This window comes from Danio rerio, chromosome 17, assembly GCF_052040795.2.
Source record: "Danio rerio strain M-AB ecotype USA chromosome 17, GRCz13ab, whole genome shotgun sequence".
NCBI lineage: Eukaryota > Metazoa > Chordata > Actinopteri > Cypriniformes > Danionidae > Danio > Danio rerio.
In genome coordinates, this window is record NC_141037.1 from 23,190,409 (window position 1) to 23,212,550 (window position 22,142).

General features: G+C 41.1%; 2 protein-coding genes across 4 annotated transcripts in view; both read right to left on the bottom strand.

Annotated features, from left to right (window-relative positions):
- Positions 1–21,011, bottom strand: part of cuzd1.2 (CUB and zona pellucida-like domains 1, tandem duplicate 2) — a 31,590-nt gene extending 10,579 nt beyond the window's left edge. The window contains exons 1-8 of the mRNA XM_087291266.1: positions 20,954–21,011; positions 20,739–20,765; positions 20,627–20,659; positions 20,292–20,436; positions 19,259–19,443; positions 11,372–11,752; positions 11,242–11,298; positions 11,055–11,084 (exon numbers count right to left, since the gene is read on the bottom strand). Of these exons, the coding sequence (XP_087147392.1) occupies positions 11,055–11,084; positions 11,242–11,298; positions 11,372–11,752; positions 19,259–19,443; positions 20,292–20,436; positions 20,627–20,659; positions 20,739–20,765; positions 20,954–21,011 (916 nt within the window). The remainder of the gene's footprint in view (positions 1–11,054; positions 11,085–11,241; positions 11,299–11,371; positions 11,753–19,258; positions 19,444–20,291; positions 20,437–20,626; positions 20,660–20,738; positions 20,766–20,953) is intronic.
- LOC101886384 (CUB and zona pellucida-like domain-containing protein 1) lies at positions 380–21,023 on the bottom strand. 3 transcript variants are annotated; one of them, XM_087290380.1, is made up of 17 exons: positions 20,954–21,023; positions 20,739–20,765; positions 20,627–20,659; positions 20,292–20,436; positions 19,259–19,443; positions 11,372–11,752; positions 11,242–11,298; positions 11,031–11,084; positions 4,376–4,680; positions 4,095–4,242; positions 3,798–3,982; positions 2,573–2,723; positions 2,236–2,447; positions 1,942–2,117; positions 1,403–1,794; positions 958–1,220; positions 380–878 (listed from the first exon to the last, which is right to left on the bottom strand). In XM_087290380.1, exons 9-17 carry the CDS (start codon positions 4,593–4,595, stop codon positions 841–843), a joined length of 1,785 nt encoding a protein of 594 aa, XP_087146506.1. In that variant the 5' UTR covers positions 4,596–4,680; positions 11,031–11,084; positions 11,242–11,298; positions 11,372–11,752; positions 19,259–19,443; positions 20,292–20,436; positions 20,627–20,659; positions 20,739–20,765; positions 20,954–21,023; the 3' UTR covers positions 380–840. The 3 variants fall into 3 exon arrangements, with proteins under 3 accessions (XP_087146506.1, XP_087146507.1, XP_087146508.1); XM_087290381.1 differs by lacking the exons at positions 11,242–11,298; positions 11,372–11,752; positions 19,259–19,443; ... (2 more) ...; positions 20,739–20,765; positions 20,954–21,023 and having other exon boundaries at positions 4,207–4,242; positions 4,376–4,560; positions 11,055–11,084; XM_087290382.1 differs by lacking the exons at positions 3,798–3,982; positions 4,095–4,242; positions 4,376–4,680; ... (6 more) ...; positions 20,739–20,765; positions 20,954–21,023 and adding an exon at positions 3,355–3,540.
- Positions 21,024–22,142: the final 1,119 nt, after the last annotated feature.

Here is a 22,142-nt window from a genome sequence, read left to right on the forward strand (position 1 = left end):
TTATCAGTAGTTATTAGGTAGTGTACTTTTCATTAACATGTAGTGTACATATATGTTGTCCCACTAATTGGGAGTGTTCATTATAAAATTCCCACTGGTGCATTTGGATTTATTTATCAACATTTTGTCCAGTCCTGATTAAAAATTAAGGCTTTCAAAAAAATAGGAATTAATAGAATGTTTATGACAAAATATTTTTCAAGAATACAATTATTTTAAAAAGCCCTTTTTATGTTGTAAAAATGAAATCCAAGCCTTCTAAAACAGTACAATAATGTCTTGTTTGTCATTGACTCTCAGACTGATTTATCTTGCTTCATTTGAGTCCATATACGCACAGTGAAAGCAATACAAGTAAATGTGCACAAGTGACAACAACTGCTGTTAAGAAATGCTTTATTGAATTACAAAAAAATATTAAACGATTAAGAAAAGTCCACATAGAGTGAAGTTCCCCAATTGGCCAAATATTTATTCAAAGCACAGCTTATTTATTAGCAGTTAACCAGTCTCTTTAACCAGTGGCTATAAGAGTAATAATTCCATAAAAGGCACTTTAGTTTTTAGCTTCATCATTAATATGCAATTTTATACACAGTGGTATGAAAAAGGAACATAGCTTTAACATCAGGATGCAAAAAAACAAGAAACATAGCTTCTTGTCTAGCCGTCTAGCTAGAGAGATCCAACTTTAAGGAAAACAGAAAATTAAAATTAAGACCAAAAAACAGTAATATAGACTTTTCCATAATACATCATTCCACTACAAAAATACACAGTCAATCAGGTACAGTTGTGCAACAGTTAGATTAAGTATAGATGACTGAAAAGATGATTAGTTCACTCCATCGACTTCTCAGATTCCTTCACACCATGCCCTAAAAGACAGCAAATGTCATTAGGAAGAAATAGTTTTAATGCATAAGACGTGACTGGTAAAATCATTAGAAGTCATACCTGCTACTGGCTTCTGACCTCTGAGTTTGATCGGGCCCAGGGTCACAGTATTGGTGTTGTAGGAGCTGTCAAGGGATCTCTTACGACGGTATTGGCAACCTTTACGGCAGCGAGAGTTGTAGTCATTATCAGGGCAGATGATCACCTTACACTGCAGGTGCACATAGGCATGAGTTTGGAGGAACTTGAAAGCCCGGAAACTGAACCGGGCATATTGATCCACGCCATTGGTGTAGGAAAGATATGTGCTATCTCTGGGACATCTACAAAACAAAAGAAGAGGAATTCAGTTTGAACAACAGTCAAACTAGCCCCAGTCATTGAACTGTTTTGACCATTAGTGCAAATGAGTACAAAAACAGTTTACTGAATGATTCCAATGTCACATTGGCATATAATAAAATATTTGGTGGAGTAATGATTAAGAATGAACTTGAAGTCTCACCCATTACGCAACAGGTCATAGGAGCGGTTTTTAAAGTCATTTGGATTTGGAGATGCTACACAAGTGTCCAGAAAGAGATCCAGGCTCTCATCAGACCTGGTTAGCTTCACTTGAACAAACAGTTGCTGATTCAGATTCACTTCATATGGAGAGTCGTAAATCTGCTGGGTGAAGTTTCTAGAGGTGTAGAAGGCAATGCTGGCATTGAAGCGGCCCATTCCTGTTATATTGGCATTGACGAGTTCTTTGGCCTTGTAGAAGATCTGCACAATAGTGTCCGGCTCCATTCGGCAGCCCACTTGCAGAAGATAAAGTGACTGATAAGTGATTTCACCTGACTGAGATGGAGATGCCCGCACATTGTTGGTGTAGGACACAAAACCGTTTATCATCTAAAGAGAAAGAGAGACAGAAAGTGGGTGATGTGGGTGATTCATCTTTAACTAATCTGATTAAGCAAATCCTTATGTCAAATATTTGACAGAAAGCTACTGATTTCAGATTTGGCAGTGGAGTCGTGTTGGATGCAAACATCAAACCTCTTTGGCTGTTCCACATGTGTCGAGGGGGAATCTGAAGACAACTTCTGTGCTGCTAATATTAGGTCTGCAGAGACGGTCATCAACATAAAGGTCATTTCCACTCAGCCCTAGTGAGTTCAGGTAAGAACTCTGTAGGACAATCACCATGTTGTCTGAAGTACAATCCACACTGCCTGCAATACAAATCATTTCATGCCCTTATTTAACATTTAAGGTATTAGAGAGACAAAGTGTTTGTCTCATAAAAATTACAATTGTTTAGCATTTAAGTTATGTGTGTTAGATTTTTACCTTCATTTGCAGTCAGAGAGCTGGTGAAATGGGCCTTGAACCCATGGCTAACACCAGAAAAGTCACTCGTGAAGACAACAGTCAAGTAACGTGAAGAAGAGTGAAATGCCTGATGTGTGGTGTCATTATAGCAGACCTTCCCCAGCTGTGGATAACCAGTAGAAGAGCCGTCGTGAATGGTAATGTAGTCACAGTCACAGCAGCGCTCCAGTCTGAAAGAAACAGAAATCTTTGTTCCACATGGAGGAATTTCATGATACTACACATACAGTAATACTCTCAAGTAGTATAAGTTAATAATGATGATGATTTTTTTTTTTGTATTAATCACACTTACTGCACATCAGCAAATGTCAAGAAGATCCTCTGTCCTTGCTGAGCAGAAAGAAACCACACACAGTAGGCATTGTCATGATAATAGTTTGGGTAGTTTGGACTGTAAAACATCCCGGAGTCATACAGTTGTCCTCCACACTGAGGGTGAGTAGCTGGATATCCCGATGCCCCAAAATAAATGCAGGAATTAATTAGTGTCCAAGCATAATGGAAAAGAGAGTAAAAGGACCATAAAAGATAATCTGCACGTATGTTTTAACCTCCCCAGATATTTTATATATATAATAAAATTTTGCCAGAGGTGATCCTAGTGTCCTTAGGGCTCTTAGCAAAGTAGATCATGATACTAAGAGATACACGATACTAAGCAGGTCTCATGACCATAATTGTAGGGGCTTATAATGTATCAGTGCTGTGCTCTGTAATAAATAGTAGGAGTGCATGCCAGCATACACCTCATATCAGGCACTCAACCGGACTACATGTACCACAATGCTTTGCACCTCACAACTTATTCATATGAACTCAACTCTGAAGACACAAACAACTGCAGCCAATTTGACCTCAGATATAAGCACAGCTTCCACAGCCATGCATTGCTGATGTTTTGCCATGTCTGCGTTGTTTTTGCATTTTTACAGTTTTCAGATTGTGCTTGTTTTCTGACCTTTGTCAGTCTTTTGGACAACTCTTACTGGATTACTCTTGCTATCATTGTTTTGCTCCTGTTTTGACCATTTAACCATTCTCTATTTATAAATAAAGCTGCACTTGGAACCTTACCATTGTCAACATGCCCTCTTTTATAACAAATGCCATTTATTACAACATATAAATAGATTCATGTTTGATGATCTGGCATTATGGCTCCAGTTTATAGATGATTCATTATAAGTGGTGGTTCTTCAAGGATCATCTAGTACTGTATAGTGGTAGCAGGGGTCGTCTGAGGGAGGATCTGTTCAATCACTACTATATGTATTGAAAAGGAAAAAAATAGGATTGAAAGTACTTTATTTTCACAATCAGGTGCAATATTTGCAGTTTGCATGTTTTGCTCTTTTTGATGGACCATCTATGTAAATATTGTATACAACTTTGTTTTGACATCATATAATTTATTTTATGAAAGTGGAGGATGTCTTTCACTAAAGTGTTTTCCAAACTCAATTAGAGAATTGCTGTGTAATAGCATAAATCAAGTCGTATTCATCTTAATCACATACCTACAAATATCCAGTTTGCATGAAATCCTCTTCTTGTTACACTGCTGTCACTGTAGAAAAGCACGGTCAGAGTGTTGCCTGTGGATTTAAAAGACTGATTCCTGTAGTCCCGTATTTCCTCCAGTAAAGGGTGGAGAGTAGAAGGACCATCATACACTCTGATGTAATCGCAGCATGTTTCCAAACTAGCAAACGGAGAGGAGAGACAAACCATATTGTTGTTTTTTTGAAAGGAGGACATTCAACACATTTTTACTGTAGAGCCTCAGTTCTAAAATTGCTCAAATAGTGTCGTACTCAACATCGTTGAAGGTCAGTGAAACGGTTGTGTTTCCTGTGCTGTGAATGGTCCATGTGCAATATGAGTTATCAAGGTAGTTATTAGGGTACCGGGGGCTGAACAACTCACCCGTCCAGTCTGTCATATTGCCACCACATGATTCTTCTAATAGAAAATGATAAAGAACAAAACGTGAGTCACAAATGCAATTCTGAGAGAATGTTTGGCTTAGCAGAATAAGTAGTTAAAATGTGAAATATCATAATTCTTAATATTTTAATCTCTTTTAATCACATACCAACAAAGAGCCAGTTTGCATGGAATCCTTTTCCTGAAACACTGTGATCACTGAAGAAAACCACAGTCAGATCATGGCTGCTGGATTTGAAAGACTGGTTTCTGAACTCCTTTATTTCTCCCAGAAATGGGTGGAAGATTGAAGGACCATTATATACTTTGATGTAATCACAGCATTTTTCCAAGCTAGCAAGCAGAAGGAGAGAGAAAAACACATTCATTACATTTACATTTACATTTAGTCATTTAGCAGACGCTTTTATCCAAAGCGACTTACAAATGAGGACAAGGAAGCAATTTACACAACTAAGAGCAACAATGAATAAGTACTAAAGGCAAGTTTCAGGTCTGTAAAGTCTAAGAAGGGAAGTGTTAGTAGTTTTTTTTTTTTTTGTACAATTAGTGTGATATTCAAAGAGGCAATTGCAGCTTAGGAAGTGAAGTGGAGACTAAATAGTTGAGTTTTTAGTCGTTTCTTGAAAATAGCGAGTGACTCTGCTGTTCTGATGCAGTTAGGGAGTTCATTCCACCAACTGGGCAGATTGAGCGTGAGCGTTCGCGAAAGTGATTTTTTCCCTCTTTGGGATGGAACCACGAGGCGACGTTCATTCACAGAACGCAAGTTTCTGGAGGGCACATAGATCTGCAGAAGTGAGTGCAGATAAGAAGGTGCTAGGCCAGAAGTCACTTTGTAGGCAAACATCAGAGTTTTGAATTTGATGCGAGCAGCAACTGGCAGCCAGTGCAAACGGACTAGCAGCGGAGTGACATGTGCTCGTTTAGGTTCATTGAAGACAACTCGTGCTGCTGCATTCTGGAGCAGTTGAAGAGGCTTGATAGAGTTAGCTGGAAGCCCAGCTAGTAGAGAGTTGCAGTAATCCAGTTTGGAGAGAACAAGAGCTTGAACAAGGAGTTGAGCTGCATGTTCAGATAAGAAGGGTCGGATCTTTCTGATGTTATAGAGTGCAAATCTGCACGATCGAGCAGTTCTAGAAATGTGGTCAGAGAAGTTTAGTTGGTCATCAATCGTTACTCCAAGGCTTTTCACCATTTTGGATGCAGTAATGGTTGCCCCATCCATCTGGATTGAAAAGTTATGGTGTAGAGTCGGGTTGGCAGAAACTACAAGCATTTCCGTTTTTGCGAGGTTCAGCTGAAGATGATGATCTTTCATCCAGTGTGAAATATCCAACAGGCAGGCTGAGATACGAGCTGGAACCGAGGGATCATCAGGATGAAAAGAGAGGTATAGCTGGGTGTCATCAGCATAGCAGTGGTAGGAGAATCCATGTCTCTGGATGACTGGTCCTAGAGATGATGTGTAGATGGAGAAGAGAAGTGGCCCAAGAACAGAGCCTTGAGGTACCCCAGTGTTTAGATGCTGTAGGTTGGACACCTCTCCCCTCCAAGACACCCTGAATGACCTGTCAGAGAGATAAGATCTAAACCATTGTATAACAGTGCCCGCAACGCCCAGTGACTCAAGCGTAGATAGCAGGATCTGGTGGTTGACAGTGTCAAAAGCAACTGACAAGTCCAGCAAAATGAGGACTGATGATTTAGAGTCTGCTTTAGCCAGTCTGAGATCTTCCACGACCGAGAGCAGGGCAGTCTCAGTTGAGTGGCCTTTCTTAAAGCCGGATTGCTTGTTGTCCATGAGATTGTTTTGAGTAAGAAAGTCCAGGACTTGATTGAACACTACTTTCTCCAGAATCTTGGCCATGAATGGAAGCAGGGATACTGGTCTGTAGTTTTCAAGTAGCGTATGGTCCAGGTTGGGTTTCTTTAGCAGTGGGGTTACCCTAGCCTGCTTAAATGTAGTGGGGAATAAACCAGAGTCAAGAGATGTGTTAATTATGTGAGTCAGTGTTGGTATGACTGCAGGAGAGATGGCTTGCAAGAGATGAGAGGGAATGGGATCGAGTGGACAGGTGGTTGCATGGCTAGATAGCACAAGTTTGGACACCTCAGACTCAGAGAGCTGAGAAAAAGAGGTGAGTGTGTGTGGTGTTGGTGTTGTATCTTGCGTGTTTGTTGTAGGTGCAGCAAATTGAGCACTGATTTTTGCAGTTTTGGTGCAGAAGAATGTAGCAAAGTCATCAGTAGTAAGTGTGGAGGATGCGGGTGGAGGAGGAGGATAGAGGAGGGAGGAAAATGTTTTAAAAAGTAGGCGAGGATTAGTGGCATTGTTGATTTTCAGACGGTAATACGTCTGCTTTGCAGAAGTAACCTCAGCTGAGAAAGAGGACAGAAGAGTTTGGTATGTTAAGAGATGTGCAGGATTTTTAGTTTTCCGCCAAATTCTCTCTGCAGCCCGAAGTTTTGAGCGATGCTCACGGAGAGCATCCGAGAGCCAGGGTGCAGGAGGACTGGCACGGGCTGGCCTGGATGCAAGAGGACATAATCGGTCTAGACATGATGCTAGTGTGGAGCAGAGTGTATTAGTGGCACTGTTCGAATCAAGTGCAGTGAGTTTGCGAGATGGAGGAAGAGAGTCTGAAACAATGGTGGATAGTCTATTGGGTGAGAGAGATCGTAGGTTTCTGCGAAAGGTAACCAGTGTTGGAGTGTGTGGCGGCTCAGGAGTAATGTGGATGTTGAGAGACAGAAGGAAATGATCAGATATTTGTAGTGGAGTTACTATTGTTTGATCAGTGAAGCAGTGTCGTGTGTAAATAAGGTCTAGCTGATTACCTGATTTGTGGGTAGCAGAAGTAGGTGCTCTTTTTAGGTCAAAAGAGGCAAGCAGAGACTGAAAGTCTGCAGCTTGCGGTTTGTCAACGTAAATGTTGAAGTCACCTAGCACCAATAAGGGAGTGGCAAAATTAGAAAAAGATGAGAGAAGAACATCCAGTTCATCTAGGAAGTGACCTAATTTACCTGGTGGGCGGTAGATGACAACCACATTTATGTAGAAGGGGTGGATAATGGTGACTGCATGGAATTCAAAGGAGCTGATTGTTGGCAGGGACGGTCTCAGAGTAAATTTCCATTCTTTGGAAATTAGTAGTCCAGTCCCACCCCCTCTCCCTGTCTGACGAGGAGTGTGGGAAAAAGAGAAATTAGCAGAAAGAGTAGCATGTGTAGCAGTGTCCTCCGGCCTCAACCAGGTCTCAGTTAGAGCCATGAGATTATAGTCAGAATATGTAGCTATGGAGGTAATAAAATCAGCCTTGTTAACAGCTGATTGACAATTCCAGAGGCCCACGGAGAGAGAGAGTTGTGAAATAGTAGATACATGTATTGAACGAAGGTTGTGAGGATTACACCTGCAGCGCACCTCCCGTGTTTTGCGAGTGTTAGTAACAGTGTTAATTTTTTGTTGTCAGTGCACTTTTATTATGTGTTTTCTAATTCCTGTTGTTACTAACACTCGCAAAACACGGGAGGTGCGCTGCAGGCGTAATCCTCACAACCTTCGTTCAATACATGTATCTACTATTTCACAACTCTCTCTCTCCGTGGGCCTCTGGAATTGTCAATCAGCTGTTAACAAGGCTGATTTTATTACCTCCATAGCTACATATTCTGACTATAATCTCATGGCTCTAACTGAGACCTGGTTGAGGCCGGAGGACACTGCTACACATGCTACTCTTTCTGCTAATTTCTCTTTTTCCCACACTCCTCGTCAGACAGGGAGAGGGGGTGGGACTGGACTACTAATTTCCAAAGAATGGAAATTTACTCTGAGACCGTCCCTGCCAACAATCAGCTCCTTTGAATTCCATGCAGTCACCATTATCCACCCCTTCTACATAAATGTGGTTGTCATCTACCGCCCACCAGGTAAATTAGGTCACTTCCTAGATGAACTGGATGTTCTTCTCTCATCTTTTTCTAATTTTGCCACTCCCTTATTGGTGCTAGGTGACTTCAACATTTACGTTGACAAACCGCAAGCTGCAGACTTTCAGACTCTGCTTGCCTCTTTTGACCTAAAAAGAGCACCTACTTCTGCTACCCACAAATCAGGTAATCAGCTAGACCTTATTTACACACGACACTGCTTCACTGATCAAACAATAGTAACTCCACTACAAATATCTGATCATTTCCTTCTGTCTCTCAACATCCACATTACTCCTGAGCCGCCACACACTCCAACACTGGTTACCTTTCGCAGAAACCTACGATCTCTCTCACCCAATAGACTATCCACCATTGTTTCAGACTCTCTTCCTCCATCTCGCAAACTCACTGCACTTGATTCGAACAGTGCCACTAATACACTCTGCTCCACACTAGCATCATGTCTAGACCGATTATGTCCTCTTGCATCCAGGCCAGCCCGTGCCAGTCCTCCTGCACCCTGGCTCTCGGATGCTCTCCGTGAGCATCGCTCAAAACTTCGGGCTGCAGAGAGAATTTGGCGGAAAACTAAAAATCCTGCACATCTCTTAACATACCAAACTCTTCTGTCCTCTTTCTCAGCTGAGGTTACTTCTGCAAAGCAGACGTATTACCGTCTGAAAATCAACAATGCCACTAATCCTCGCCTACTTTTTAAAACATTTTCCTCCCTCCTCTATCCTCCTCCTCCACCCGCATCCTCCACACTTACTACTGATGACTTTGCTACATTCTTCTGCACCAAAACTGCAAAAATCAGTGCTCAATTTGCTGCACCTACAACAAACACGCAAGATACAACACCAACACCACACACACTCACCTCTTTTTCTCAGCTCTCTGAGTCTGAGGTGTCCAAACTTGTGCTATCTAGCCATGCAACCACCTGTCCACTCGATCCCATTCCCTCTCATCTCTTGCAAGCCATCTCTCCTGCAGTCATACCAACACTGACTCACATAATTAACACATCTCTTGACTCTGGTTTATTCCCCACTACATTTAAGCAGGCTAGGGTAACCCCACTGCTAAAGAAACCCAACCTGGACCATACGCTACTTGAAAACTACAGACCAGTATCCCTGCTTCCATTCATGGCCAAGATTCTGGAGAAAGTAGTGTTCAATCAAGTCCTGGACTTTCTTACTCAAAACAATCTCATGGACAACAAGCAATCCGGCTTTAAGAAAGGCCACTCAACTGAGACTGCCCTGCTCTCGGTCGTGGAGGATCTCAGACTGGCTAAAGCAGACTCTAAATCATCAGTCCTCATTTTGCTGGACTTGTCAGTTGCTTTTGACACTGTCAACCACCAGATCCTGCTATCTACGCTTGAGTCACTGGGCGTTGCGGGCACTGTTATACAATGGTTTAGATCTTATCTCTCTGACAGGTCATTCAGGGTGTCTTGGAGGGGAGAGGTGTCCAACCTACAGCATCTAAACACTGGGGTACCTCAAGGCTCTGTTCTTGGGCCACTTCTCTTCTCCATCTACACATCATCTCTAGGACCAGTCATCCAGAGACATGGATTCTCCTACCACTGCTATGCTGATGACACCCAGCTATACCTCTCTTTTCATCCTGATGATCCCTCGGTTCCAGCTCGTATCTCAGCCTGCCTGTTGGATATTTCACACTGGATGAAAGATCATCATCTTCAGCTGAACCTCGCAAAAACGGAAATGCTTGTAGTTTCTGCCAACCCGACTCTACACCATAACTTTTCAATCCAGATGGATGGGGCAACCATTACTGCATCCAAAATGGTGAAAAGCCTTGGAGTAACGATTGATGACCAACTAAACTTCTCTGACCACATTTCTAGAACTGCTCGATCGTGCAGATTTGCACTCTATAACATCAGAAAGATCCGACCCTTCTTATCTGAACATGCAGCTCAACTCCTTGTTCAAGCTCTTGTTCTCTCCAAACTGGATTACTGCAACTCTCTACTAGCTGGGCTTCCAGCTAACTCTATCAAGCCTCTTCAACTGCTCCAGAATGCAGCAGCACGAGTTGTCTTCAATGAACCTAAACGAGCACATGTCACTCCGCTGCTAGTCCGTTTGCACTGGCTGCCAGTTGCTGCTCGCATCAAATTCAAAACTCTGATGTTTGCCTACAAAGTGACTTCTGGCCTAGCACCTTCTTATCTGCACTCACTTCTGCAGATCTATGTGCCCTCCAGAAACTTGCGTTCTGTGAATGAACGTCGCCTCGTGGTTCCATCCCAAAGAGGGAAAAAATCACTTTCGCGAACGCTCACGCTCAATCTGCCCAGTTGGTGGAATGAACTCCCTAACTGCATCAGAACAGCAGAGTCACTCGCTATTTTCAAGAAACGACTAAAAACTCAACTATTTAGTCTCCACTTCACTTCCTAAGCTGCAATTGCCTCTTTGAATATCACACTAATTGTACAAAAAAAAAAAAAACTACTAACACTTCCCTTCTTAGACTTTACAGACCTGAAACTTGCCTTTAGTACTTATTCATTGTTGCTCTTAGTTGTGTAAATTGCTTCCTTGTCCTCATTTGTAAGTCGCTTTGGATAAAAGCGTCTGCTAAATGACTAAATGTAAATGTAATGTAAATGTAATGTATTTTCTCCATTGCCAGTTCATAATATTCTCAGAGAAAGGTTAAAGACAGAATAACTACAGTATGCTATATGCTGATACATATCTGAAAAAAAAACATTCAGTAAAATACAGCCAGATATCTGTACAGAGCAAAAATACATCATGTAATATATATTTCACCAGTGTAAAAGGATTGCATGAAACAGCCATTATCAACACTTTATAATATTAAATGTTGTTTACCTGTTGTTGTCCATGACCCAATGGTATTTGCTGCAATAAGGCAAATAAGAACATTTAATGAAATGTATTGAACGCTTTTCTTCTGAACAGTAGATGTGCAAAGTCAATTTATCCATGATCCCATGTACACTTTATGAACTATTAGAAATATGATGTGATGAACACATGCTCCAGAATGTTTTATTACCTGATGAGAGGGTGTCTGGTGTAACAGTTGTATAGCTGGTGTTGGGCTTTTCAACATCTGAAAGAAACTTTTTAATAACTGGTTATGAATAAAGAGACACATGTAAGAGGAGGAAAGGAGGCATATTTACCTGCACAGTATGCAAGATTGCAGGTGGGTGGCTCAACAAACTCATAGACATAATAACCTCCAGGACAGGCTTTCACTCTAATGGGAGCAGATCTGTAATAACAGCAGTCACTCAACCAGTGACCACAGACTTCTCGGGTCACCACTCCATCTCCAACTTTTGGGTGTTGACCATTTAACCACAGGGGGGCGTGAGTGCCACATCTGTACTTATCAACACATCTGTCTGGCATCTGGACACTCTGGCCATAGATGAAGAGACGATACCAGCCAAACCATTTCACAGCTGTGTCACAGTTTATGATTGATTCATTATAAGTTGTGGCTCTCCAAGCATCATCTAGTACTGTATAACGGTAGCAGGGGTCGTCTGAGGGAGGACCTGTTTAATCGTTGATATTTGCATTGAAAGAGAAAAAAATTGGATTGCGAGTGTACTTTATCTTCATGCTTAGATGCAATATAAGCTTTCTGTCTGCTGTTGAACAAACAAAGATGTTTTTTTATAATGTTGGGAACTGGTATCAACTGGTATTATTTCTATTATGGAAGTCAATGGCTACTGGTTTCCACCATACTTCAAAGCATCTTCATTTGTGTTCAACAGAAAAGTAAAATATACTTGTAAACGTTTGAAACCACTTAATAAATGTTTTTTTTTTCTTTGTGATAAACACTTCAATTAAATATTGTATACCACTGTGTTTTGACATCATATAATTTATTTTATACAAGTGGAGGATCTCTTTCACTAAGTGAAGTTTATTCATAAACTAATTTCGAGAGGAGCACGTGATTATGATTGAACACGGCTGGTTCTGCATTAGCATGCTTGATCCACCAATCAGGCCATTCCTAACCACTATAAAGAGCCAGGGTTTTCTCACTACAGTCATCTTCGATTTGAAGAATACACTGCTCTGCAGCTGCTACTGCTACTGCTACTGCTACTGCTACTGCTACTGCTACTGCTACTGCTACTGCTACTGCTACTGCTACTGCTACTGCTACTGCTACTGCTACTGCTACTGCTACTGCTCCTGCTCCTGCTCCTGCTCCTGCTCCTGCTCCTGCTCCTGCTCCTGCTCCTGCTCCATCTACATCAACTTCTCCAGCTACATCATCAACTTCTCCAGCTACATCAACAACTTCTCCAGCTACATCAACAACTTCTCCAGCTACACCAACAACTTCTCCAGCTACACCAACAACTTCTCCAGCTACACCAACAACTTCTCCAGCTACACCAACAACTTCTCCAGCTACACCAACAACTTCTCCAGCTACACCAACAACTTCTCCAGCTACACCAACAACTTCTCCAGCTACACCAACAACTTCTCCAGCTACACCAACAACTTCTCCAGCTACATCAACAACTTCTCCAGCTACATCAACAACTTCTCCAGCTACACCAACAACTTCTCCAGCTACACCAACAACTTCTCCAGCTACACCAACAACTTCTCCAGCTACACCAACAACTTCTCCAGCTACACCAACAACTTCTCCAGCTACACCAACAACTTCTCCAGCTACACCAACAACTTCTCCAGCTACACCAACAACTTCTCCAGCTACACCAACAACTTCTCCAGCTACACCAACAACTTCTCCAGCTACATCAACAACTTCTCCAGCTACATCAACAACTTCTCCAGCTACACCAACAACTTCTCCAGCTACACCAACAACTTCTCCAACATCAACAACAACAACTTCTCCAGCTACATCAACAACTTCTCCAACATCAACAACAACAACTTCTCCAGCTACATCAACTTCTCCAACAACAACAACAACTTCTCCAGCTACATCAACTTATCCAACTACAACTTCTCAACCTTCTACTTCAAATTGCCTCACACAATGCAATCTCTGTGTCTTCAACCCAATTCTCTAACAAAATCACAGTAAAAACTAGATCACCATCTATGAACTTTGCCTAAACTCTCGATGCCTGCGATCCAAGCTGAACTCTCTTCTAGGGGTGCACCAGCGGTAACATACATGACACTTTTCAAGGGGAAGTCTCACAAACTACAACTAAGATTAAACATCCATCTTTAAATGATGATTATAGCGTGAATAGAATGACTCACCTCTCAATCAAGGTTCTAGACAATCCAATCCTTAAAACATCAGTCCACAACTTATGCATACATTGATAAACATCCATGTTAATCCTCCAAACTAATCGCTGTGGTGCATTCAATAGAGTAGCGTCTCCAATCATAACATTAGTTCTCTGGCAAACAAAATAGCCGCCAGCCTTTTTCTGCAACTTTGATTGACACTCCTTCGAGCCAATAGCTGAAAGGAGAAGCGTCACCATCCAATGAACTCTCAAAATTTGAGATGGTCCCACCCTCTCTCATGACAAGCTCATGAATGATTATCTTTACATTTACACAATTACTACTAAATGGTGACATTAATTTTAAGTTCAGGGTTTGATGTTGGCAGATGATAAATAAATAAATACATAAATTAATAAATAAATAAATAATAAAGAAAATAAATAATTATAAAAAGTATAAAAAAAAAAAAAAAAAAAAAAAAAAAAAAAAAAAAACTGCCACATCTGATAGCAGTTTAACTTCTAAAAAGCTTACTCTGCTACTGAAAAACATTCAACGCATTAGGCATAGAAGTCCAATCGTAATATGCCCCAGTGACTCATGTCCATACACTTATAAGCCATAAGCTTATAATGGCAAGTTGGTTAGATGTTTACATTTACATTTAGTCATTTAGCAGACGCTTTTATCCAAAGCGACTTACAAATGTGAAAACAGCAAAGAAACAAACTTCCCGCTTTGACTTCCACGAATGAGAGGAGGACATTTCTGACATGTCTGATGTTCATCAATTGACTCTGTGTTAGATACAAACCAAGGGGTTTAAACTCCACTATAATTCCACCTACCCTGTCTTCAAGAGGTACATCAGGACCACTAGACGAGCAGATTTCCCATTTAATATGCCATCCTTAGGAGGGACAAATGCCTACCTCTATTATCTTTGCTCGTTGCGACAATGAGGCTTCGTACCATGCATTAACAAAGGCACTTCCACACTTAGTTGCCCATGCTCTTATTAAGACGCCCCGCATGGTTATCAGCTAAAATAATTCATTGTGTTTGCCATACATGTACCATGTTGTAATGTCATTTCTGATTCTCTCTTGTTTTTTCATTTCAGAGATCATGTCAGCTGGTTGCAGAAGCTGACCCTCATCCTATCTATTACACTCCACATCCATTTCTAAATACATTTACACTCTTGGCAAATGACACTTTTCCACTCACATAGCCCACACCCTCGATGCCATATTCCCACTAGCCTTTTTAATTTAAGTCTTCTGAACTAAGTATGACATTTCAATCCAACAATACACCTAACCATATCTGATCTATCTTCGCAGGATGAAGGGATGCAGGATGATATCCGTTCCCCCACACACCTGTTTTAAACAGGCCCGGATTGGCTAATCGGGAGGACCGGGAGAATTCCCGGTGGGCCGGTCCGTTTTTTTTGGCCGCGAGGGCCGGTGTCCCTAGCTCCAGAATCTGTTGCTCTCAGCAGTGACACTTTTTTAATTCATTTACTTGACCACAGCCTTTTTATTCAATTATTTTACCACAATTTTCTCTTTTGTTGTTGTTGTTGTGGTCGAGTGGTTGGCACGTTAGGTTAAGACGCTGCGGACCCAGGTTCGATCCTTGCTAGAGTAATTTAGTGTTTTCATTTTTTGATAAGACATATAATACTGTTAGGGTTGTAAACATTTGAAGTTCTAAAGCAGCTGTTTTCTAAAAAAAAAAAAAAAAAAAAAAAAAAAAAAAAAAAAAAAAAAAAAAAACAACATGATAGTGCCATTAGAAACTGATTTGGAAATATTTATTTACTTATTTTAATATAGTCAGTCGTGAACTGAGGTGGGCTGGTCTGAGGCTTGAAACTCCAGAGCTGAAAGGTGTCCCACTCCAGCCCTGGTTCTAAACCTCTTAGCATTTTTACACCACAGAAGAGCAATATCACCTTGGGGAAGCCCAGCCGATCCTCTCCAGCCAACTTCCACCATCAGGCATTATTGGGTATGAAGTATGACTCAGTCATTTCCTTCCTATTTAACATAGGAGCTCCTTCACTACCCTTCCCTGTTTTTCTAGCTTTAACTTTTTCTCTCCAAATTTAAACTATCCTATACTTTTATTCACCACAGCTCCGACCAATTCAGGGGTTGTCTTGAGTTTCAGTTGCTGCAACAGGAACGTTCTAAATGAGCTTGCATACACTTACAAATTTTCTAAATACCACTATCGTTGCACTCCCCGCACTAATACAGCAGTAAATGCTTCTGTGGGAGCACAAGTTGCCTCCATAATGGCCCACTACACCACTGCTGCTGCATAAATGCTCCGCAGAGTTACACACCCAAAGCACCACTGCTACCGCAGTGACCCTCTAGCATATGCCTTATTCACCTTCATCTTTACATATCACTAAAGGCAGTATTTAACGTCCCTGCGGGAGCACTCAAAACTTACTAATATCGACTGTTTAGGTGCTCCACTTAACTATACACCCCATTAACATCACTGCAACTGCATTGACGCTCTAGCTGAGCCCCTTTTTTACTTTCATCTCTAAATATCACTGCTAATAGTACTTAGTATTTCCGCGTGAGGCTCTAATACTGAGTACCACTGCACCTCTGCTACTGCAGAGACGCTTTGCCGAGCCTTATTCTCCCTCTGCACCACTGCTGCAACAGTTAAGCTTTGCCTGAGCTGCAACTGCAGAGACGGCTGTTTAGCCTTAATTCTCTGCACCACTGATTTTATTGCACTTCTGTAACTGCAGAGAAGCTCTGCTGAGATTATTTTTTCCCCTGCACCAATGCCGCAGCAGTGACGCCCTGCCTGAACAGTCTTCCAACAACAGATATAAACTCTGTCATTGGTCCTCTAACACCTCTAAATCCTCAATTTGCCTCAGCCAATATTTCCTCAGAGAAGCCCAGCTGATTCTCGGTTGCAGACTTCAACCTAGTTTCCAAGCAGCACGACTCTGTCTGTTCTTCCTACTTTCTGTCTTAGGACTCATTTTTACTAAACTTTCCTTTTTATTTTATTAAACTTCCCTTCTCTTCCTCTTCATAATTTTTCAATTTCACTTGCACTCATTCTCCGCAGCTCGGACTCCCACAGGGGTAGCCCCAAGCTCCCACTGCCACAGCAGTGAAGCTCTTTAAGAGCTCACATGTACACTTTTCAAAAATTTAACCATTATCAAACTCCGCCGCAATAATACAGCCGTAAAGGCGTAGCGGGAACTCGTATTGCTTCCATACTGACTATAATCACACCTCTACAGCAGCTCCACTTAATTACATTGCATTGTAGCATCAATTTATTCTCCATCACCACACTCCCCGCAACAATACAGCCATAAAGGCTTAGCGGGAACTCGTATTGCTTACATACTGTCCACCATCACACCTTTACAGCAGCTCCACTTAATTACATTGCATTGTAGTATCAATTTATTTTCCATCACCACACTCCCCGCTATAATACAGCTGTAAAGGCTTAGCGGGAACATGTATTGCTTTCACACATATAATGCACCAGACTCTGAATACCTATGCACCCCTGCAGCCACAGAGTCGCTCTACTGTGCCTGATTCCTAGCTGCTACACAGCTGTTAATCAGCTCTCCAAAGCGCTCTTCCCTTTAGATACTGACTTCCACCGCACCTCTGCAGCCGCAGAGACGCTCAGCCGAGCATCACTCCCCTCTACATCACTGCCGCAGCAGTGACGCTTAGCGAGCGCATATACACTTCCACTTAGCAGTCCACTACTGATACACTCTCCAGCACTGCCAAAGCAGTTAAACGTCTCTGCGGAGGCGTATTTACCTTCCAGATACTGACTTCCATTGCACCTCTGCAGCAGCAGAGACGCTCAGCCGAGCATCATTTACATCCCCTGCACCACTGCTGCAGCAGTGACGCTCTGCTGGAGCTCATGCACACTTCCATTACACTTATACCACTTCTGTCACTCCCAGCACTGCTAAAGCAGTTAAAACGCTGCTGCAGAAGCGTATTCTTCCCCTTAGTACTGACTACCACCGCACCTCTGCAGTCGCAGAGACGCTCAGCCGAGCATCACTCCCCTCCACATCACTGCCGCAGCAGTGACGCTCAGCGAGCGCATATACACTTTCATTTAGCAACCCAATACTGATACACTCTCCAGCACTGCTAAAGCAGTTAAACGTCCCTGCGGAGGCGTATTTACCTTACAAATACTGACTTCCATTGCACCTCTGCAGCAGCAGAGACGCTCAGCCGAGCATCATTTACATCCCCTGCACCACTGCTGCAGCAGTGACGCTCTGCTGGAGCTCATGCACACTTCCATTACACTTATACCACTTCTGCCACTCCCAGCACTGCTAAAGCAGTTAAAACGCTGCTGCAGAAGCGTATTCTTCCCCTTAGTACTGACTACCACCGCACCTCTGCAGTCGCAGAGACGCTCAGCCGAGCTTCCTCCCCCCTGCACCACTGCTGCAGCAGTGTCGCTCCACCGGAGCTCACGCACACTACCATTTATCCATACCACTACTGACACACCCCCCATTGGACTGCCAAAGCGGTTAATCAGTTAACCGCTTCTCATCTGCAGCTACAGCTCCGCAAAACCTTACAGCTTCATTTTCCATCACTACTATACTAAACCTTTACGAAACTCACCACATATGTTTTAAACCTTTACACTTACCCCACTCACTCTCCCGCTGGTCCTTACAATTAACAGGACCCGGGAGCACACATAGTCATACATAAGCACTTTCAGTTAATTTTTTACACCCACACCAGTCTCTGTTGCTCCTCCAAGCTATTTCTGTATAACTTTTCAGCAGCCGGATATGGCATTAATCTCCTGTGCCTTTTGGGGGGTTCTTCAAATACGCGGCTGCTGTCCCGAGTGGAGCATTTTGGGGAGTTGTCGAGATCTACCTGAGCTCGAGGCTCCCCTCTCTTCCTCCAAACGGGAGGGAGCCCAGGGCTCAAGAACCTTCGAGCTCAGGGCTCTCTCCCGGGACAGCATGCCAAACTTGCTTATAATCAATCATCAGCTAAGTGTGAACTCTTGAAGTGAAGTTTATTCATAAACTAATTTCGAGAGGAGCACGTGATTATGATTGAACACGGCTGGTTCTGCATTAGCATGCTTGATCCACCAATCAGGCCATTCCTAACCACTATAAAGAGCCAGGGTTTTCTCACTACAGTCATCTTCGATTTGAAGAATCCCCCCTTCCACCCCTACCTTTTCACCTTTCCCTCCATAGGGCAGCACGGTGGCTCAGTGACTAGCACTGTCGCCTCACAGCAAGAACGTCACCGGTTCTAGTTCCTTCACAGGCCGGTGGTCGTTTCTGTGTGTAGTTTGCATGTTCTTCCCGTGCTTGCGTGGGTTTTCCCCGGGTTCTCCGGTTTCCTCCCACATTCCAAAAACATGTACAACAAGTTAATTGTTAAATCTAAATTTCAATACAGGTAATCTAATAATGCAGCATATCTTTTAATAGCCTTCAATCTTAATCTTTAGCTATTATAAAAAGGGGAGTTGTCGAGATCTACCTGAGCTCGAGGCTCCCCTCTCTTCCTCCAAACGGGAGGGAGCCCAGGGCTCAAGAACCTTCGAGCTCAGGGCTCTCTCCCGGGACAGCATGCCAAACTTGCTTATAATCAATCATCAGCTAAGTGTGAACTCTTGAAAGTGTTTTTCAAACATAATTAATTAGAGAACTGCTATGGTGCTATAGTGTAGATCAAGTTGTATTCATCTTCTCAATCACATACCTACAAAGGTCCAGTTTGCTTGAAATCCTCTTCTTGTTACACTGCTGTCACTGTAGAAAAGCACGGTCAGAGTGTTGCCTGTGGATTTAAAAGACTGATTCCTGTAGTCCCGTATTTCCTCCAGTAAAGGGTACAGGGTAGAAGGACCATCATGCACTCTGATGTAATCACAGCATGATTCCAAACTAGCAAACGGAGAGGAGAGACAAACCATATTGTCATCTTGTTTTTTTTAAATGAGGATCTTTTAAACATTTTTACTCTACCTGACAAAAGTCTTGTCGTGTATCCAAGTTTTTGGTACAACAAATAAAAACTTAACTTTTAGTTGATCATTTGGTATCAGAAGTGGCTTATATGAAAGGCAATAAAATATGATGATGCCTTGATTTTTAATTATTTAATTATTACAGTAAGGTCTAACTTTGCCCAGACAAAAGTCTTGTCAATTAACAGAAATAATGTATTTAAAAAGTCATCTGGAATGGCAAAAAAAGTGCTCAATAATGTTCATGTCTGGTGACTGGGCTGGCCAATACTAAAGCACCTTGACCTTCTTTGCTTTTAGGAACTTTGATGCAAAGGCTGAAGTATGAGAAGGAGTGCTATCTTGCTGAAGAAGTTGCGCTCTCCTATGGTTTGTAATGTAATGGGCAGCACAAATGTCTTAATACCTCAGGCTGTTGATTTTACCATCCTGTCTGCAGATCTCTCTTGCTGAATGTAACCCCAAACCATGATTTTTCCCAAACTTGACTGATTTCTATGGAAATCTTGGGTCCATGTGTTTTCCAATAGGTCTTCTGTAGTATTTGTGATGATTGGGATGCAGTTCAACAGATGACTCATCTGAAAGATCTACCTTCTGCCACTTTTCAAAATGATCAACTAAAAGTCAAGTTATTCGTTGTTCTTACAACTGAAATGGACTACAAGACTTTTTTCAGGTAGAGCTTAGGTTCTAAAATGATTTAATTTGATTATTTTGACTGTGAAATTGATCTTAAGATGAATAATTAAATACTGTCCCTACTCAACATCGTTGAAGGTCAGGGACACAGTTGTGTTTCCAGTGCTGTGAATGGTCCATGTGCACCGTGCATTATTAGGGTAGTTATTAGGGTACCGAGGGCTGAACAATTCACCTGTCCACGCTGTCATATTGTCACCGCATAATTCTTCACAATATTATGGACAAAGAGCACATATCTTTATTACAGCCAATATACTATATTATACTATACTATATTATACTATATACTATATTATACTATACTATATTATACAATATACTATATATTGTACATTGGCATTTAATAATGTTCTCTTAGGAAGGATGAACACAGAATAACTAAAGTATGCAGATACCTGAAAAACCTTCAGTGGAATACAGCCAGTTATCTATAAAATCAAAGAAAATCATGTAAATTGATAATTCCCCATTGTGCAAACATATGTTTAAAACAAGTAAGTTGTTTACCTGTTGTCCACGACCTAATGGCATTTGCTGCAATAATATATAATGCAATAGAATTTAATGCTTTTTCTTATGATGCCATGTTGTCAAGATTACCAAGTCAGTTTATGAATAACTATATAAACTATAATTTCAGTAACAAATGATGTAACTTATGTTCAGATTTGCAGCTGTTTTACATATACTGGACATTTCCCCCAAACGACTGTTAGTCTTACCTTGAAAAGCAGTTAGAAGCAGAAATGGAAGAAGAGCCATAACTTTCATCTCCCTCATCTGATCAAGTTTGTCTTCAGCTTTTCAATCCTCCCTTATATACTCAAAACCAACAAGAGGATTTTTTTTTATGACAGATCGATATCTTGGACTTTCTAAAAAAGATCTATAGTTGACAGCTGAATGCAATGTTTATTCTATTAATCTAGATTCAGTTATAAATGTTTCTGTTGACACTAAGTTTGCCATTATGAATTGATTGTTAATGATTGTGCACGCACTTTCATGTTCACCATTATTTATATACTCACATTCCTATGTCTTAGACCCTGCTTTATCAGGTATTTCAGGTAGTCTTTTTTTTTACTCACCCTTCACTTGTTCCAGGCATGTTGGAGTTTCTGTCTTCTGCTGAATACAAGAGAAAATTTTTTGAAGAAAGCTGAAAACCTATAATCATTGACTTTCATAGGTTTTCCTACTATGGAAGTGACTGGTTACCGTTTTTTAACTTTCTTAAAAATATCTTCCTTAGTGTCAACAGAAAAAAAGAAACTCATAAAGGTTAGGAAACACTTGAGGGTGAGTGAATAATGCCTATAATTTTATTTTTGGGTGAACTATCTCTTTAATATACAGTTGAAGTAAGAATTATTAGCCCCCCTTTGATTTTTTTCTTTTTTTAAATATTTCTCAAATGATGTTTAACATAGTAAGGAAATTTTCACAGTATGTCTAAAAATATCTTTTCTTCTGGATCTTATTTCTTATTTGTTTTATTTCGGCTAAAATAAAAGCAGTTTTGAAATTTTTAAACACTATCTTAAGGACAAAATTATTAGCACCTTTAATCAATTTTTGTTGTTTTATATTTATCAGTAGTTTTTATATTTATCAACAGTCTACTGAACAAACCATCATTATACAATAACTTGTCTAATTACCCTAACCTGCCTTGTTAACCTAATTACTCTAGTTAAGCCTTTAAATGTAACTTTAAGCTGTATAGAAATGTCTTGAAAAATATAGTAAAAGTAAAATATTATTTACTGTCATCATGGTAAAGATAAAATAAATCAGTTATTAAAGAAGAGTTATTAAAACTATTATGTTTAGAAATCTTCTCTCCGTTAAACAGAAATTGTGGAAAAAAACAGTGGGGCTAATAATTCAGGGGGGCTAAAAATTCTG

What these genes read in the sequence shown, in the direction of transcription:
- LOC101886384 (XM_087290380.1), bottom strand. Translation starts at nt 4,595, where the DNA reads ATGAATGTGTTTTTCTCTCTCCTTCTGCTTGCTAGCTTGGAAAAATGC. An exon ending in TGCAAACTGGATATTTGTAG is followed by an intron (nt 2,724 to 3,797) that starts GTATGTGATTAA and finishes CGGGATATCCAG; the next exon opens with CTACTCACCCTCAGTGTGGA. An exon ending in TATGACCTGTTGCGTAATGG is followed by an intron (nt 1,221 to 1,402) that starts GTGAGACTTCAA and finishes TTTGTTTTGTAG; the next exon opens with ATGTCCCAGAGATAGCACAT.